This window comes from Stylophora pistillata, chromosome 13 (assembly GCF_964205215.1).
Source record: "Stylophora pistillata chromosome 13, jaStyPist1.2, whole genome shotgun sequence".
Lineage (NCBI taxonomy): Eukaryota > Metazoa > Cnidaria > Anthozoa > Scleractinia > Pocilloporidae > Stylophora > Stylophora pistillata.
The window spans coordinates 3,331,599-3,350,608 of record NC_142531.1 but is presented as its reverse complement, the minus strand read 5'-3'; the positions used below and the strand labels follow the sequence as shown (position 1 = coordinate 3,350,608).

General features: G+C 35.8%; 1 protein-coding gene across 1 annotated transcript; it reads left to right on the top strand.

Moving 5' to 3' along the window:
* The first annotated feature begins 127 nt into the window (after positions 1 to 127).
* Positions 128 to 15,980, top strand: LOC111331268 (CYFIP-related Rac1 interactor B). The gene is made up of 13 exons (XM_022936338.2): positions 128 to 350; positions 2,329 to 2,436; positions 2,959 to 3,080; positions 3,408 to 3,513; positions 4,834 to 4,910; positions 9,202 to 9,261; positions 9,519 to 9,593; positions 10,054 to 10,176; positions 10,996 to 11,075; positions 11,769 to 11,826; positions 12,558 to 12,626; positions 12,962 to 13,032; positions 13,444 to 15,980. Exons 2-13 carry the CDS (start codon positions 2,355 to 2,357, stop codon positions 13,505 to 13,507), a joined length of 987 nt encoding a protein of 328 aa, XP_022792073.1. The 5' UTR covers positions 128 to 350; positions 2,329 to 2,354; the 3' UTR covers positions 13,508 to 15,980.
* The last annotated feature ends 3,030 nt before the right edge of the window (positions 15,981 to 19,010 follow it).

Below are 19,010 nucleotides of genomic sequence, written 5' to 3'. Positions count from 1 at the left end.
CGCCATTTTTTTACCATATTTGGGGATGAAATGTAATGGACCCGTACACGAAGATTGAACTAAATATGGGTCCTAGTTTCAAAACAGCCCTTTAGTATTATGGGCTAGGAGGGCGTGGAAATGTGCCATTCACTACCCTTGAGGCATCATAGAGCAACAAGGAAGAGTTCAAACCAGCAGTCCTTTTCGCCGACTTCCAAGAAAGGAAAGTGCTTTTTTTTGTTGCTTTTGTGAACGTTTCTTTAACTTTGGCGGCGAAAGAGAGGATTAAATCGCATTTTGTACGAGTTAGGGACCCTCTGTTCCCTGACAAGTTGTGGTTGTCCGTTTCCTTTTCCGGTTGGGGTGAGGTAAGTGTCGATAAACTATTGCTCATGATTTCTAACCGTTTTCCTGCACATTGAAAACATAAAATTTACTCCCATTTGATCGGGTTACTTCCTCCCTCAAGTGTTCGCAGTTTTCTTTGGCTGTTTTTACTCCAGATCACAATGTGATGGTGGAAAGCGTAACTGGTTACGATTTTGAGATTGTTCGATTTCATGTATACTCGTGTTCACGCCACATACCGTGTTACTCAACTTGCTTGTTTATTGACTCAAGAACAGTAGAGAAATGTCTATATCTAGAGAAATTTGTACAAGCTTACTTGTTAAGCGATAGAAATCATTTCTGTTCTAAACGTGTACGTCCTTCCTAACCTTCGCAGTCTCGAAACATGAGCGTGAGTTCACTCTTACAGTACATTGTTATCGGTCTCGTAACTGCGAAGATGCTTTCTTATTCGATTGATTTAATATTCGTTGGGGTCTTTCTGTCCACGCCTTCATTTACTTCCTCGTTAAATCTAAGATCGTCAACCTATATTATTCATTTTATTGGGCGTTGGAGGCCTTGATGTATGTACAAATTTATTGACATGAATCGAGATCGTTCACCTCGGAGATCGTTTAATTACATGATGTTTGTAAGGTTCGCGTATGATTTTAAAATCAAGAACGAGTTTATTCTTTGTACATTTTTCATTTTGAAACTAATCAAATTTCCTGACTCACAAGGATTAACAATTTTTGTTCATAACTCCAATTTCAAATATTAATGTGGAATCGTTGGCTATTGTTTCGTTTTCACTTAAGGGTTATCTGCATATGCACGTAAAATTGTCAATTTAAATGAGCATATTTAATTATTACGTCTAGTGCTTGGTTTGTGTAGTCATTTCCTGGCATATCATCCACTTTGAACCTCTCAGAGTTGAGGAACAAAAATCACTTAATAATACCACTAAAACTTGCTATATTGCATTTACTGTACATGAACAGAAGAATTATTTTATGTGGCATTTTAATCTTGTATATACACTAAGATAAAATCATTTCGTTCATTTGTTAATGGAACATATGTTGTAGGAAATGACTGACTTCATTTACAAATAGAAAAGAAAAATAAACATATTTATTACACACCTGTGACATGAAATCTTATCAGTTTTATCCTAATGTTGATATCAGACTTGTGACAGGGCTTAAAGTTTTTGATGTGAGTAGAGGGACGATTTTTTTAAATGAGGATCTAGGCACACACGAGACAGTATAAATTGATTTAGTGATAATTGTGATAAAATACTGCCTCCATATGATATGGTTTGACATCCCTGAGCATTAAGACCTAATTTTAGAGACAGCTTCTTACTCTGTCAATCTTGGAATAGGGAGGGACCACATTGAGCAATTTATTGTAATTCTTAGGGGAATTAAGTACTCTCTTTTCACTTTTAGTGGACAAAAACTAATTAAAATACACCAATTAGATATCAATAATTACAAGATTCTAAAGATAACTTCCTTTTCCTTTAGGTCTTATCCTTAATATTAGTAAGAACACTTATGTGTAATTCTCTCCCTTTGGAATCTTTTCCCAGAAATATTTTTGACTGGAAACATTTTTAAGTGTAATTAATGGGTCATGTATTCAAAACAAAGCTCTAAGTTATTTGCATTGGTTTGTCTATTATATATAAAGGAAAGGAAAGCATTCCAAAAGCAGAATGACAGGGTGTTCAGTTTATATGAAACAATAGTGTCAAATTCAAAGCTTTCTTGTGTTTTTATAAGAGAACATCAACAGTAGAAAGTCGATTTTGTTGTGCACTACTTGACTTTTGTTACATCCTTTTAACTATTGTGGAAGTTATTTTTTGCTTCCAATTTTTTTTCATTTGAGTCAAAGTGAAATACCAAGCCTAAGACCATAGCACAATGTGACAATTGATAATAGGATCTTGATTTTAAATCCTGTGCAGACATCTAATGTTATTGCTGTTCACAGCTGTAGTTGATGACGAACATCCTGTTATGGGGAATCTCCTCAAGCTCCTAACAAAAGAAGAAAATGATGGCTGTGGTAGTAAAATTGACATATTCTTGGATTTTGAAAGTAGGTTTGGTCATTAAAATGATTGTCATTTAATATCCATAGGTTCACCATGAGTTCTGTATCACCTGTGGGGATGGAGATTTCGGGAAACCGCACAATTTTTGGGGGAAATGGGAGGGGGGAATCAGGCATTTCTAACAGAGTAAAATGAGTCTATAGGGGAACAAATAAAATTTAAAATTGACGGACAATGACAAGGTATCAATAAAATTTTGAGAATACTACAAAATCCTAGGGGTGAGGTTAATTTTATTGTGAGACAACCAAAATCTTCCAAAGCCCCCCCCCCCTCTCTCTCTACCCCTTCCAGGCAATCAATCATAAAAATATTTCTATTTACAAAATAGCTGAAATATTTTGGGGAATTTTCTTCTTACTGGTATTGTGGTCTTTCAATCAACATAAAACCCAATTTTTATCCTTCAATATGCTATTTCAACTATTTGTGTGTAACTCGAAGAGCGTAAAGGAGCTATATTAATCATGAAGGTTCAAAGTTATCTTATTTTGTATCAATTTTAGATGCTACCCCTACAGAATCAGAAAAAGAAGTGTTTGATGTAGTTCACAGTGTGCTAGATGTTGCGCCTCAAATTCTGCAGGAGTTACAGGGTTACCCAGGGGCTGGAGAAGAAATAAGACAAGTGAGTGCTTTAATTTTGAGAGTTTCTGATCAAATTGCAAAATTGAATCTTGGAATTGTAAGTTGTTAATTCTGAGTTAAATTGTACTTAAAAACTGATATGGCACTCATTGCTTTTTGATTCGTGTGATATTGCTTTTTCTGTGCAATTCAACACAGAATTCTCTGATCAGATAATGAATTTTTCTATACTATTAAATCAACGAATGCCAGTAGTTTCATCCAAGAGATTTTTTTGGAGATGATAAAGCATTGATGCTCTCTCCAGAAGTTATTAAAATCCCTATATCTGTGGTATATTTCATTTTTATAAAATTTGATACTTCAGGCAATTTCCAATGCCCTCAATGAAGAGCTCCAAGAGGTTGCATGGAGAGCAGTGGTGCCACTTGTTGGAAAACTTAAGACATTTTACGAATTTGCCTTAGAACTTGGTAAGAGACTGTCATGTTAGATTAAGTATTCATTTAACCCTTAACATATCAAGATCTGATTGTTAACTCTCCCCTCAAACTGCTATACATTTCCTTGTAAAGCAGTTATTGAGAATTTGTTGTTAGATCATGACAACAGCTTCAATCTGTTAAGTTTGAAAATTCTCATCACCTTTTTGTTGCATAATGTACAAATATTATAAGAAGAAGTTACATGATAATCACTTGTGGGAGTTAAATAGTTAAGACTTAAGCCTTGGACATAGTGGCAAGTTATTTGTAATAGAGGAATACATCAATGTAAAATTAAGATCTATAGGTTCATGTGATGTAGAGAGCCTCAGACAAGATGAGGTCAGCTATTATTGGTCAAACCATAGGCCCTGACTCTTGGTAACAATGATTACATTTTGTAGGTAACACATGGCTCACCTTGTCAGCGATAATCACTCCATTATTTGAAGCTTAAAATGAGTCTATAGATCATTTCCAAGTCACATCATGAAATTCCGAAATTTAAAACTAAAGAGCCATGAAAATATTTATCCTCATCAAGCATAAAGGGGTTTAAATTCATAGCTGTTTTCAACTTTTCAGCTCAGTAACATGCTTGGTTTGGAAACCAATGCAGTTAAGAGTTCACAGTCATGGCATCACATAACATACAGCTCTGATTGTGTCTGTCAAAAAATATACACTTATCTTATTTAGTGATTTTTGGCCCTATTTAGGAGTTTAAGTGTTAGGAAAAGTACTTGTGTTATTATTTGTTGGCTCAGTTCAGATAATCAGTTGACTAGATAGCCAAAGTAAGTTCCAGATGTCTATATTATATGCTGGCTGCCATATTGGTGCACCAAAGAGTTACTGGGCTCTGTACATTTGCACAAAACATTTTGACAAATATCTGAAGTTTGGAAAAACAAAAAAGTCTAAGACTTGAAGGAGTGTCTTCTCTACCTGTCTCCTATAACATTACAATTTCTTGACCTTATTCACTGAATAGTTTTTTATTATTTCTATCATCATGTAAGAGTGAAAATGATTGATTGTTACCACAGAAAAATCCCCATTTAAGCAAAGCTGCTGCTTGCTTCACTCTACTATTATAACAATCATCACATAATTCAACAGTTACTAAGTCAAAAGTGATGACAAATTGTAGTCAAAATGTCTTTCTAAATTGTGATTGCAGATTTACATATTAGATGTAAAACTAGACCTGTAGCATCAAGTATAGTAACCTGGAGAAAAAGAATGATTAAAAGATAAAAGTTTACAGCTTCAAGTTATATATTTTAATTTGCAATTTTTTTACAGAGGCAGTTCTTCCCCAGCTTCTTTATGCTCTATGTTCTGGACCAGAGACTCCCATTGAACATCTAGAACGGCAACAGGTAAGAAAAGGAAAACTCAGCAATTATTGAATTCAGACAAGACTCTACACCAACATGTGCACTAATTGTAGAACTTATCACAATTACAGTGGAACCCTTCCACAATGGACACCTGCAGAACAGAGCAAAGAATGGCCCCTTGTTGGGAGGTGGCTGTTGAGGGGAAGAAGGGGTTTAGTATAGCACCTGTTTTTTGAAGGGTACAGCAGTTTTATTTTAGGGGGGGGGGAAAAGGCTTATCAAAATTACATATAAATACATGGACATACATGATCAAAATATACAGGCCAGAGGAATGAAAAAACAATGTTTAGCGGAAGAATGTCTGCGAAACAAAACATGCAAGGTGTTATTAGTGCAACACCTTGAACAGCCATTTCTTTGGTGTCAAAGAGAAATGTTTTCTTCTTGAACAAGATAACTTACTTCCTCAAATTTTTTTTGTCAAGTGTGGTGTTATACCTTTTCCCATGCTTTTCTTCATTTTGTTGATTAACTGGCAGTTGTTGAGAGTTTTTTGGCCTTTGGAAAGTGCTTTGATAGCAGTAGCCATTGAAAGAGATTGAAATATTGAGTGAAAGCATGAACTACTGTTGCATGAAGGTTAACTGTAGAGTAAACTAAACAGCTTATGGTGACATTGTCATTGAATGCCCCCACCCCCTCCCCTCAGAATTTTATCAAGTCTCCCTGATAGTTTGTTTGTACCCATGTATACTGACACCACGGAAATACGTTTTTTAAGGCATGATACAGTATTTTTTTGGTCAGCGGACACCTCAACGAAACCATAAAATGCTGTTAACTTTTACAATGTTTTCGCCGTGAGTCAAATCGACAGCGTAAAAAGGCAAAACTTAGAAACAATACTGTAAACTTAGCTTTGAAACTCTGTTCACCTTTTGGATAGTTCTCAAGCTCAGTTATATAATTTGCCAAAGCCGATCTGAAGTTGCACATGATATGAAATTGTTGTTTTTTGCTAGCAGCTTTATGGCAACTGTTTTGTTTATAGAAGAGCATAAGCACTAAGGCTAAAAATGAGACGGTTTTTGAATGGCTGAGGACGCTGTGCCATCAGGTTTGTGAAGCAGTGGCTTGAACCATATAAATCAGCCTGTCAACGGCATTCCGGTCAGATTCGCCGAGAAGACAAAACGTGCCTGTGTAGCACGCACACCCTATCCCCACTCGTTATTGTATGTATCATAGTTGGCCAAAAGCCTATGACTGTAACATGTATAGGACTGAAGCCCCCAAAAATACAAAAATTGGCTCAACTAGAGGAAGAATAAACCGAGGTATGTCTAAGTACAAAATGTCCATTGTAATGGTAATAAATTAAGTTTTCACTTTCCACCTTAGTTTGTAATTTTTTTTCTGAGCAATGATTTTACTTTCCCAACAAGTATTTGTTTCCCATCACAATTATGAATAATTTGTAGTATGTCTTTTTTTATGCTGCTCTTCCCTCACTAATCATTTTATTTTATTTCTTTCTTTTTGCTTTTTCTTTTCTTTCTTTACTAACTTACTGCCATCTGCGACATAAAATGTAGTAAGCTAATAGAATACTTCTGGTTCATATAGCTCCCTGATTCACAAAGTAACATTACCATCTTGGTACTACTAGAAAACAAATTTTTAAAAAAACAAATGTTTAAAAAACAAAGTACTGTAAAGTAAAATAATTATAATAATATAATTTAATCGATTGATGTGAATAAAGCACTGTATTGTCTTTTCTCATATTGCAACAGCCTTGAATGAATCAACTATATTCTAAACTTGATTTCTTGTATTCAGAAGCTGCCTGAATTATAAACGAAGAACTTATGTTGGGTGTTTATGGAGGTGGAAAGAACATAATGATTATGATGATTAATCTTCCAAATTAGAAATGTCAGAGGGAAATTATCAGAACTATTTCTGAATTCAAAGTTGTTTGTTAAAAATGTTCAGGAGAAAATTGTGAGTTATGTAAAACTTAATTTTATCAATTTTATATTGTTTGTATATAGTTTCTCTTTGATATTATAATGATTAGTTTAGTTTACGTAGTAGGTGTCCCCAATTAGTTTTTAATTGTAAAAACTAGAACGATTGTTAACAAAGTTATTCATTCATTCATTAAGTCAGCTGTCAATTCCCAGTTAACTCTAAGTCATGAGGAGTAACCAAAGCTTGTAATTAGCCTGTGTACTGCTGTGCCCATCCAGTCAAATAAAAATCAGGGATGGGATATTCCCAAACGTAAACAATGATAGCACCATACAAATGTCCTTTTCCCAACTTATTACTGGGGAGGGGAGCACTGGTATGGCTACACTAGTTGTAGTCAAAAAGAAATTCTTAACTAATTTCGGCAATATACATATATTTTGCCACCTTGAAAGAAAATGGCTACAAGTCAAATAGGAATGTTTCATAACAATGTTCTGTAGGGATATGATGTAATATTACTGATGGGGATCATAATTATCCTTACAGTGGCAGAGCATGTGATGTGTATGTAAAGCAAAGCAAAGCAAAGCAAAGCTAATCTTAAAAAAAATGAATGGAAGAAGAGTACTTGATTCTTTGCATAAATTAATACAATGCACATGCAAGATAGTGGAATATACTTCAGGTAAACATACATGTGCCTGTAAAAGTTTCAAATGACTGAGTTATAAAAATATAATAATAATAAAAAAGTGGTTTTCATTGAAAATGCTTTCGTGTAAAACAATTAGAGCTGTTTGGGAAATTAAAGTGGCTGTTGTTGCAAGAGAATAACGCTTGTTTAGTGATGTTTACAAAGGAAGTGGAAATCGAAGAAATTGTGAATTGTTTGCTGCGTTAAGGCTTGACAAAGATTATTATATAAGCGATTGATTGAGGGCGCTGAAAATATGCAATATTTGAGACGGTCTAACATGATTGGTTCATTTATAATTTATCTTGCATTAAGCCTTTATTGACAGCAGTTGATAGTAGATCTCTATTACATGTCTGTAGTAGGTTTGGTGTGCCTGTTCACGAGATAACTTGTTAGTAAAACTGCAAGTATATGAAATGAACAAATGTTTTCATATTTTGATTACGGACACCCGTTCTTAAAGGCACAGAAAATCAGAGGGGTGGAATGGCGAAAAATCAGTCTAAAAAGGTAAATTCTCATCCAAGCAAATGATTACCAAAATGAAAAGGCAAAACACGTCGGCGAAAAGTGAGTGTATGAATATTTTCACAACACAATAATTACCTGTATTGCTTCATACTTATAACACTTAAAAATCCAACCAGTCTTCAGACTCACTGGAAAAGTATCTTACAGAACTAATCTCCAGCTTTTTCTGGATAGCTATTGCTGTTTTTGACAATTCTGAAGGCGAGGGCGACTGAAGAAACAAGATCGCACTTCGTAACTGGACGGCCAGCCTAAGTCAGCAAACAACACACAACTCCAAACAAAACGACTCTATTTGTTAAGACGTGGTTTTAGTATTAAAAACCCATTCAAAGGATCAAATATAACAAACAAGGAGAAGTATCATGCATATTTTCCAACTTAAAACCACACAAAAGGCCGATGTCTTCATCGAACTCAGTTTACAAACATATGGAAGCACTTGGCAGCCTAAAGTTGATGACCACTGACCAGTTAATGTGACGTCATGAAAACGTATTTCTGCGGTGTCATGTATACTACTGCTTGGTAGAGGCACTCTGAGAAAAGAGTATTCTACCAAAAAACACATAACAATAGAATAGATGAGATGAAAACTTGTTTTTGGTTTTTTAGCATAGTTGATCTTTTAGTAATCAGAAAAAAATACAATAGATTCAATGATTTATTGGAATTTTTGTCCTATTGATATTGATTCAGTGAATTGTCTTTGTTTAAAAAGAAAGTGAAGCAGCAATTAATCAAAGATTACTAGACATCTGTGTTGTCTATGTAACTTTAAAATGGAAATAATACTGTTTTGCAATGTATGAATTTTAGTCTCTTTAATATACTGGTAGTTTTAACTGGCTGCCTGGCATTTTTAACTCTTAGGTTATTTCAGGCAGCCAGCGCCCCTATCATTGTCTGTACTATTATAAATTTTTCTTTCTTGTATATTTTGGGGTGAAAAAAATAAAGTTGTTGTTGTTGTTGTTGTTGTTGTTGTTGTTTGAAATAAGTTATTATTAACAACACTTAATTAACCTTGGCCATACTCGTAAAGTTCTGTAAAATTGTCGTGTTTGCTATTGAACATTTCAGCTAGCATGTAAATGTTTTGTTTTCTTGCTGTTACAGGCCCTAGCAAAACAGTTTGCTGAAATTCTCCACTTCACACTAAAATTCGATGACTTAAAGGTACTGCCTCTGTGTTTTTCATGAACCACAAGGCTCAGTAATGATTGTCTGTGTTAGACTGGTGCACAGAACATTATGAACACCATATGAAGGTCATAGTCAACCTGTAAAGTGAATATCAACAATAAACTAGTGTATTTGTGTTGAGCTTATTCATTTATTTGCTTATTTGTCTACTTGAGGAAAAGCATCTACATTCTCATCATAACAATAAACATGTTCCAAATAAAAATACACTTTGTCTCTAATGATTGCAGATGACAAATCCAGCCATTCAAAATGACTTTAGTTACTACAGAAGAACACTGAGTAGAAGGAAAATGGCAAATGCGGTGAGTTTCAGCTGAATATATCAAAGAGTACGTATGATGCACGATACGTATATGAACTTCATATATATATATACATTGTATCTGATATCAAAGAGTGTGTGTTTATGAATACATTAATTTGTTCAAAACAAAGTTGATAGCTTGCCTAATCAAGTCTGAGTCCAAGTTATGTTTAAATTTGAATCAAACTGACTGAATCAAAGGTCAGAAACTTGTAAAAGAAAAAAAGCTTCCTTATAAGCAGAGTCTGTGCTTCCAACAAGAGTATAATGCATATCAAGCTACAGAAGGTCTTTCTGCTGAAACTGTGTTATTGTTAACCATATTATTTGTAAACCCAAACTTAAATTACTGTAAATAAATGCAAACTACAGGCAAATTGCTAAAAGTTAGTGCTAAATGGTTGAAGTGAATTTTGCAATCTCATCTAAGTTAAAGCATATTGAAATTTTTATTGCAGGATGATGATAATGAAGGAGTTCAAGTGACCAATGAAATGGCAAACAGAATGTCTTTATTTTATGCTTACCCCACACCACTTTTGAAAATTCTTAGTGATGCTACATCAAAGTTTGTGACAGAGGTAATGCAGGGGCTCCTTTTGAATGAAATTTTTTAAGTATCTTTAAAAGAAGTTTTCTATGAAACCACCCTTGTGAAATTATTTGTTCTTTCGAACAAAATGTGTTGCAAGATGTTTGGCTCAAGGTAGTGGCTGTCATTGATTTTTGCTGTACAATAGAATGGAACTATACATGTAAGAACAAACCTCTCTTGGTATTCCTTACCACGGTCAAAGTGCTTTCCTCAAAGACTGATTAAACAACAACTTCTGTCGTCTTCCACATGTGTGACCAAAAGGGTTGTATTGAACTTAAGTGTTGTATAGTGCCCTTTTGACACAAACTTTTTCTCACACCTTTAGCACTTTGTTACCTTTTGTCCAATTCTGAAAAAAGGCCTTCACTTTCCCCTTCCCCCATTCCTGCCATAAAATAATTCAGATGGTAGAGAACCCTCCATGAACAGCAATAATATCTCTAAACCATGCCATGTTGGAGCATTCTGTTCAAGCATGATTATGTAGATTTTCTTGGAATTGCAGTACCACATTTAGCCTCTCCACGGTATTCAATTTCAACCCTAACCTAATATTATCATTATAACATTGAACTCTTTTCACGCAAATTCTCCTCATAATGCTTATTATTTTTCAAACATATTTTCCCTCCAATATTTACTGGTATCCCTTGGAAGGAGGCAGTGGAAACTATGAGCCCCACACTTTTAACATTTCTTTCGGCCTCACTAGTTATGTTGTGTTCTGGGCAAAATGAAAGCCTTTAACACTGAAATGTGACGTAATCATAGAAATGACCCATTTTTCTTATCTTGTTCCCAGAACAAAAGCCTTCCAATAGAAAATACAACAGACTGCCTTAGCACATTAGCGAATTTATGCAGAACTATGATAGAGAATCCGTAAGTATTGTGGTCTTCTCTCAAATATTATAAATTCCTAGTGATCCTGTTTTGTCCAAGCAGTTGCCAAATTATTTGGTGAACTGTATTTGAGTTGTATTGGGATCTTTACAAATTATTGTTTATCGGAGGGATAATGCAAAATAAATCAACCCTTAACCCCTTTAAACCCTAATATCAGGATGCATATTCTCCATACTGTTGTCTATAGGGTTCCTAAGGTGCTCCCAAGAAGAATACGTTTAGCAATCAACAACTTCTCTAGTTGGTGATCATTTCCTTTATTTTTGTGACCTTCGTGTATGATTCAGGTGTGATATTGTATGGAGACAATGTATGCTAGTCACTCTTAAAGGATCAAGGGCTAAGATATGGGACAGTGCCAAGCTGGTGCTGGAGGACTGGCCGTCTTTATCAGTGTGAACCCTTTGAGTTTCCTACAGTGTTAAATTTGTAACCTATTTCCATATCAATGTATGATGCAGTAGGAAGGTGAGAAGAACATGCAAAGTTTTCAGCCGAATGACATTTTCTTGTTACAATATCAAATTCGATTTTCGTAACCAATTTAGCAGGAAATGCATCTCATTCAGAAAGGAGAATTTGGGTCAGAAGTTGATGTCATGGAGGCTGAGTTTTAAAACTAAGTCATTCTCCACTAATTCATTTTTCTGTTTTATCTGTGTTTTGTAGGGATTTTTCTGCTAGAGTTGCAAACCAGGAAACATATCTTTTTTGTCTCCGTGTCATGGTAGGTTATCATCACTCCCTAATTACCTAAACTGACATAGTTTTCAAACTGGTGATCAATGCACCTGAATCGGAAGATGGGTGCCTAGCAATGTTTGGGGGTGGGTCAGCACCATATCACCCAGCTATTTCACTGTTTGGAAACTATGAGAAACTGTGGCAGTGTGAGCCATGCGGTTCAAATATAGACTGACATGAACCATTTGACCCCTGTGGGAGGGTTAAGGAGGTGTGTAGGAACCCAACCATGTTCTCAACCAGAGAGAGAGAGAGGGAGAGAGATAATTAGATGAAGCAGTTTCACGCTCTTCTCTTACTTTCCTCCTTTGTGTGAAATTTCCAACTTGATTCCAAAATCACTCCATTAGCACCTGCAGGGCTTAGCACAAATTATTAGAGATTTTTATCAACTACGCCTTAAGTATCATCATTAAAATCTGGTACAACCCCATTGAAATCCATGTCTGTATCTTGATCTTAACAAGCAATGTGCTGGAATGACTTGAAATCGAGCAAAGGTATCAGATCCTTAGAATAAAAGCAAGAACTCCTTTCTTTGTAAGCCTAAATGTGAAACAGATAGTTGTAAGACACTCGATTACATTTTGAGGCAGCATTCAGGCCTAGACATATCACAAATAGCAAGCAAGTAGTGAAATGTATGTATGGTGAACTCTGTGTATGGTGAACTCTGTGTAGTGTCATCATCACTAATTTTGTTTTCTCTTTAAGGTTGGTCTTATAATTCTCTATGATCATGTACATCCAGTAGGAGCTTTCGCCAAAACATCAAATATAGATGTGAGTATCCTAGTGTTTTCTACATTACCTCAGTCTTTTCCCTTATACATACCTCCTCGAGTGTTACCTTTTTAATTCTGCTGAAAAACTGCAAATTTTGATCATCCTTCATCATGATTTGTTATACCTTGTAGGTAAAAACGTGTTCTAATTTTTCTATTATTCGCTTACACTGATGCATAATACAGAGAAAGATTTTTGCAGAGCTTAGGGGTAGCAGTGGGGAACTGATTTGTGTCAACTGTTACACCTTGAGTCATTACGACAATTAAGGCACCTGTTGTTGTACACAAGACTGACTTAATCTTCTCTCTCTTTTTGCCTTCTTTCCCAAGATAAAAGCGTCGATAAAAGTGTTAAAGGATCAACCTCAAGGAACCGTAGATGGCCTTCTAAATGCTTTGAGGTGAGACATGAAAGTCTTTTGCCAAATACCCAAAGTCTTTCCTGAATTTGATAATTATTTATTACTTGCATACACAAGAAACAAAATGACATAAAATAATTTGCTCTGTTGTTTAAGTGGGATTGTCATTTTCTCCAGGGATTTTCAATCATTCCAAGTCAGAATTTTTCTCGTAGACTTGGCGAATTAAAATCCGTTCAAGTCTGCATTTTTATCGTAAAGCTGGCGACTAACATAAATTTTCCTCGTGTTCTCAAGAAAGAGAATTCTCAAATTTTTGTCACCTATTTTACAGACGTTTTTATTTATAGCTTTTCAATTTAAACTGATTGCATTTTCTCGTCATCTAAATGACACCAACAAGTTCTTGTAGTGAAATACCTATGCTAACTGCCTCTCCTCAACTTTCAGGTATAGCACAAAACACTTAAACGACGAAACGACGCCCAAGACTATCAGAGGTCTCCTCGTTTAAAAACGTATTACCACAAGGAAACACAAGGTGCATTCAACCGTTAGGGACATCCGATGGAAGTTCAAATTCTACTAATACCATAAATTATTCAGGGAAAATGGAATAGTTGTGGAACTTTGAAGGTTCATGAGCACTGCTGTACTGTATACGGGAATGTAAAGTAAGAGTAATTCCGACCGCCAGTCTTTTTATAATAAGGGACTTAACATTTCTTGATAATTAAAACAAACTGGGAGGAAAAACTATTGAGAGTGAAATTAGAGCGCATTTCGTTTGAGTGTCCTAAAACCAAAACTACTCAGCCAATCACAACTATGGAGAATATCACATGTAGCCAATGAGAAGTAAAGTTAAAACAAGCAAACTGCCTGAAGCGCGGGAAAGCGTTAGTGGTGAAGTCGTGATTTGTTTTAGTTTGTTTTTTATTAGTTGAGAGGGTGTGGCCAGTATTCTCGACCAATCACCTTTTTCTAGTAAGGCAAACCAGGATTACTTTCACACACTCGAGTGAAAATTGCTCTAAATTAGAAATGAGGTAGCTTGTAGAGCTGGGGAAGAAGATGAACCAATCTGTCCCCTTGTATTTTCCCATTGCACGAGTCTAGACTCTCACAGGTGTACATCCAGGTACCTTTAGATTCTCATGAGATACGTCACATGTAAGATGTCACGATACGTCGCGTTGCTTTTCTTTTTGGGAGATCGGTCGGTAATTTTGGAGAAGTAAAGAGCAGAGCAGTATTTAAGAAGAAATCTTTTCACTCCCTGATATTTTGATATTACTGTCTTCCTCGTTTTCCTTGCCACTTCTCTCAGTGTTATCAAACCAACAGGCATTGAGATATTGGAAAACTTTAACTTTGGGAAACAGCCCTGGTGTAACACTAAATGCTCAGAACTAACATACTTAGAAATCTGTGAACGGAGTAAAGGAAGTAGAAATTGGATCTTGGGAGCGGAACACAGAAATTCATTTGAAAGTTCACGACTTTATGTAGTGAAGAAGGTGTTGCTTCGTAAGTGTTCATAACTTTCAGTTTCAGGCCTCGCTAAGTTCCTGTCTTAAGTTGTGGCCTCGTGTAAGATGACCCGAAATATTCATGGTAGAGGAAATTAGCGGTATTTAAGTATTGCCACCCACATGCCCTTTGTTTATAGCTCGTATCGTTTGTGTAAGAATAAATTACAGCTGGTAAATGGGAAGAGTTTCGGCTTTCAATTGACTTGTAAATCATCATTGCGAATTGTGTCTTATTCGCGGCGTGTAAACTTTTGTTTTAATTATTAATTAAAGTAGCACTCCCACAGCTTTTTTAAAATGATTTGGATCAATGTCTGTATTTGAGAAGCTACGCACATACCCCTCCCCTCCCCTTAACCCAGCATTAACCCCTAACTTGTTGTCAGTTGGGTTGAGGGGGAGGAGGGGCAGGTATGCATTTGCTCAGATAGTGGCTTTGATTTCAAGGAACACTAAGTTCTCAACAACGAAACCTAATTATAATGTTTTGAGATTCATTAAAACAAAGTTAATTTGTTCCCTTATTTCAAGATATTTTATTTAGCTTAGAGGTAATGAAGTGAAGTCGTCTTAGTTTAGAGTACCGGTTGTGTGGTAACTCATTTCGCAATACTCCTCCTTGGGAAAGAGTGCTCCGTGAAAACTGAACCAGAGACGGCTATATTAGTTCTGTACTAGTTCTTCACTATTCATAGTTTATGGAATTATGTTAGAGCGGTTCTCAAATGACTCTTGAAGTGACTTTAACCGGACAAGCAATGTTAAAGGTTAAAAGTTATCTACATGGTGGTTATGTTTTGGCCAATTACTAGCGGTGGTTTTTTTTTTTTTTTTTTTTTTTTTCCCTTAGCGAATTGCACAGTTTTGTTCTTAAGGTACTGCCTCTGACAAATCTTTTGCAACCTTTTTTTCGTCTGATTAGTTCTGGATTACAGCGTTTTGTTTGTCAAAGCTATAACCTTGGTTTTGGTTTTGTTGCTTCTTGTCATTAAAGAACCGCTCAATACAAATTGAGTACAAAATAAGCAATTAAGTCGAAAATGCAAGAAATTTTAGTACCCCTTCGGAGTCAAGTGAAAGTCCTGTGTACAGAATAACAAAATGGTTTCTTCATATTCGAGATTTATTAAACCTTCAAGCTTCTAGGAATATCATTATTAATAATATTTAGAATGTGAATAAGTAGTCTTTGAAGTGTTTTAAGATTTGTGAATTTTTGTATGAAATGCGAGTATATTTTATTCAAATTTTCTCTGAAACTAGTGTACACCCTTAATTAATTTAGTTTTGTATCCTGCTAGGTCATTCAAAATTGTAAGTTAGGTGTTACTATCTTACTATCTTATTCCAAACTTGTTTACTCCAGAAAATCAGTGTGAACTAAATTGTGCGATGTGTTACACGTCTTCTCTTCATTCCCCAAAAGAATATATGTTCAACTTTTTGCAGCAATAGTTTTCTAGCTTTCGACTTCTTTTCTGAAGAGGTACTGTGTGACATTGTTGTTGGTAGAGTTTCTTAATTTGGCGCTCTTTAGTAACCGGGAGTACTTTTGCTTTCTATCATGTTGCAATATCAGTCGGGTCGCTGTTCATGAGGGAAATTTTCACTGAGTTACACAGATTATATATGGGACTGATGAATAAAGGCTGATAGTTTCCAAAGAAACTGTTTGGGGCTGCGTCGGTGGGGGTAACGAAATAATTTGGATATATCAACAAGTTAAAATGGTAAATTGGCCACCGTAACGATTACAAAAGCTGACGTTTCGAGCGTTAGCCCTTCGCCCCAAGGGCTAACGCTCGAAACGTCAGCTTTTGTAATCGTTACGGTGGCCAATTAACCATTTCAACTTTGTTGATATATCCAAATTATTTATGGGACTGCAGCGGTAAAGTGTGAAACTTCTCGCCGGATGCTAAGATGATGGCCACTCGTACCAAGATTTCAGTAACCGCGGAAGATTTACCGACGAAAGACTTGTAAAGTATAGGGTTTATTATTATCAAGGAACAATAGACCGTTTAGTGTGTCCACCATTTATGTGAGGTGTTACTGCTTATTCTCTCTGACACGTGACTGAAACGGAAAGGAAAATATTTCGCAAACTGTTGAGGTTTAAGAACTAATCTTATGTCCGTTCAACTCACATGATTACTCACTATCCTCAGAGAATTTAGCTTAGTAAAGAAAAATTTTTCACAGTTGAAACGCGAGGCACCTGGCCTGCCTTGCCGACTCTAGTGCGAACAGCTGTTATGTTACACCCTTTTCCGTTTTTTTCACAGTTTGAGAGATATCACGATGTTGCAAATTAGGAAATAGTCAAAACTTTCATTTTCCATTCAGAAAGCGGAAATTCGGCACGCTAGCCACTCGAAACGACATATAATCAAATTTGCGAAAATTCTTTACACTTTGGGAAGCCTTCCTGTTTACTAGAGCAACAGACAGTTCGAAGAGGCTTATGGTATCAAAACTGAAAGAAAACCTTAATATTTGGCTTTTCCAGAATAGTTGTTTGAGCTCGTTTGCTCTTCCCGCTTATCTAGTCGTTCTTCAAGTGTTAAAATGCGATTGCAGGAAAGGGCAAGGCGTCAAGTCACAGTAGGCTGCCAAATGCTCAGGAGAATCTATGAAGATAAGAAGCTATAAGATTCTTTGTCCTTGTTAAGGCACGTTCTTCGCGATGTTCCGCGGAATTAGCCGGTTCCTTTGAAGCTAGGTGAAACACAAATCCATTAACGCCAAAAATAAACAATATTCCCTGCTAAGATCCAAAATTTATGGGTCGAAACTGGTAAGAAAATCTGATAAGTGAAACGAAAGGGAAGTTGCCTTGTCCAAGGGTAACAGATGGACAAACAAAACTAGAAAGCGAAATAAAACTGGAAAACAGAGGGTTGGTATGACGTCATACGGTAACAAGAAAAGCGCGCGAAGACCTCAATAGGCAAAAACTTAGTTACGCAAACAGATTTCAGACTCCCCCTTTGGAAGTCAAACAAATTGCATGTAGATCTGTCATAGGGCTGCACGCAATGCAATTTCACGAAGTAACAGAGAATTAGTGGGCAGACACCTAGAAAATGGACTTTAATATCTTTACTTTTAATAGGAGCGTGTTTATCGTTTTACTTCTCATAATTAATTTTCATTTCTTGTACAACTGCCGCTTGACATCTGTTAGGAATGTAAATGTTATGGATGTTGACCTTCTGGTTGAGTAAAATGTCGGTTTGCTTTCATCACCAAACTTTTCTTTCCTGTCTTGTCTCGATTTTTTTTTTTTAATACGCTCTTTCCGATGTCCGAGACTTGTTGAAGATAACAGTTATACAATTTGTAACGACTCTCTAGTCGTATATCAAAACATCACAGTGAAAACTATGATATCATGTTTAGATTAGATAAACAAAAAGTTAAACTTCGATATTGGTTGGGGCACCCGCGGATTAAAAGCAAAAACCTCCATTTGGTAAACCAAAGTAAACAAAAGTGGAAGCATTTACATGCTAACAACAATTCAACCGTGACTAAGATTCTTTTGATTGACAGCAATAATAAAGCGAACGTACATCAGTCATTTGGTCAGCACACCGGACTGAAGTATCAGAGTAAGTGATTTACACGGATATTTAACGAAAGGTCTTGACTGGTGCCACTTCAGATTTATAAAGGTAACTGGCTCCTGTTTTCTCTTTCCTATTACTACATCATGCTTGATTTGGGGGGAATCACCAAAATCGACCCAAAGTTCAATTGTGTCGTTTTCGGCGTTTGGTGACGTAATGACTCTGAGTAAACTGGGAAAAAACCAAACCAACTTGTTTAGATGACACTTATCAACTATGGTTTCTTGTTTTACGAATTGTTGAGTTGAAGTATAGCTACCGCATCACATCTTAGGTTAACGATTGCACTTTAATTTTCCATCGCATTATTTTCGTTAATACTTAAACTGACATCTTAGTTAGAGAGTACCTCGCAAATGGGTGATGTTTCATTTTCATTTTTAACGAATTCGTTTTACAGTATGGATCGATATGTTATTTCTCCATTTTACTTCATAAGACATTGATGCATCCGGTGGACAGATACTGAGAATTTTCAAACAGATAAAACGCTCGTAGTTAAACGAGAGAAATTTCATGCTAGGGGTGTCTTATTTTGAGGACTGAACTTTCCTTTCGTGTCCACGATTTTTTTAAATTTATTTAAACTTGATTCCATATCTTTTCTTGAACGTATATGTGTATGGCCGTGATCTGTAGTGTGTGTTATTTTTTCTGGTAATCAAATTAAACGCGTATGTTTGCTTATTTAGACAAATTTGTGTCAACCATCGCAAACAGACTAATATGAGACAAACTGTCAGTGCAGTTAAATTTGTAACGTTACTCAAAAGCATGCTACTCAAAGTTGCAAATTTCATAATTGTCACATGTCAGTAGCACATTGTTTGAAACGTAAATAATGTCT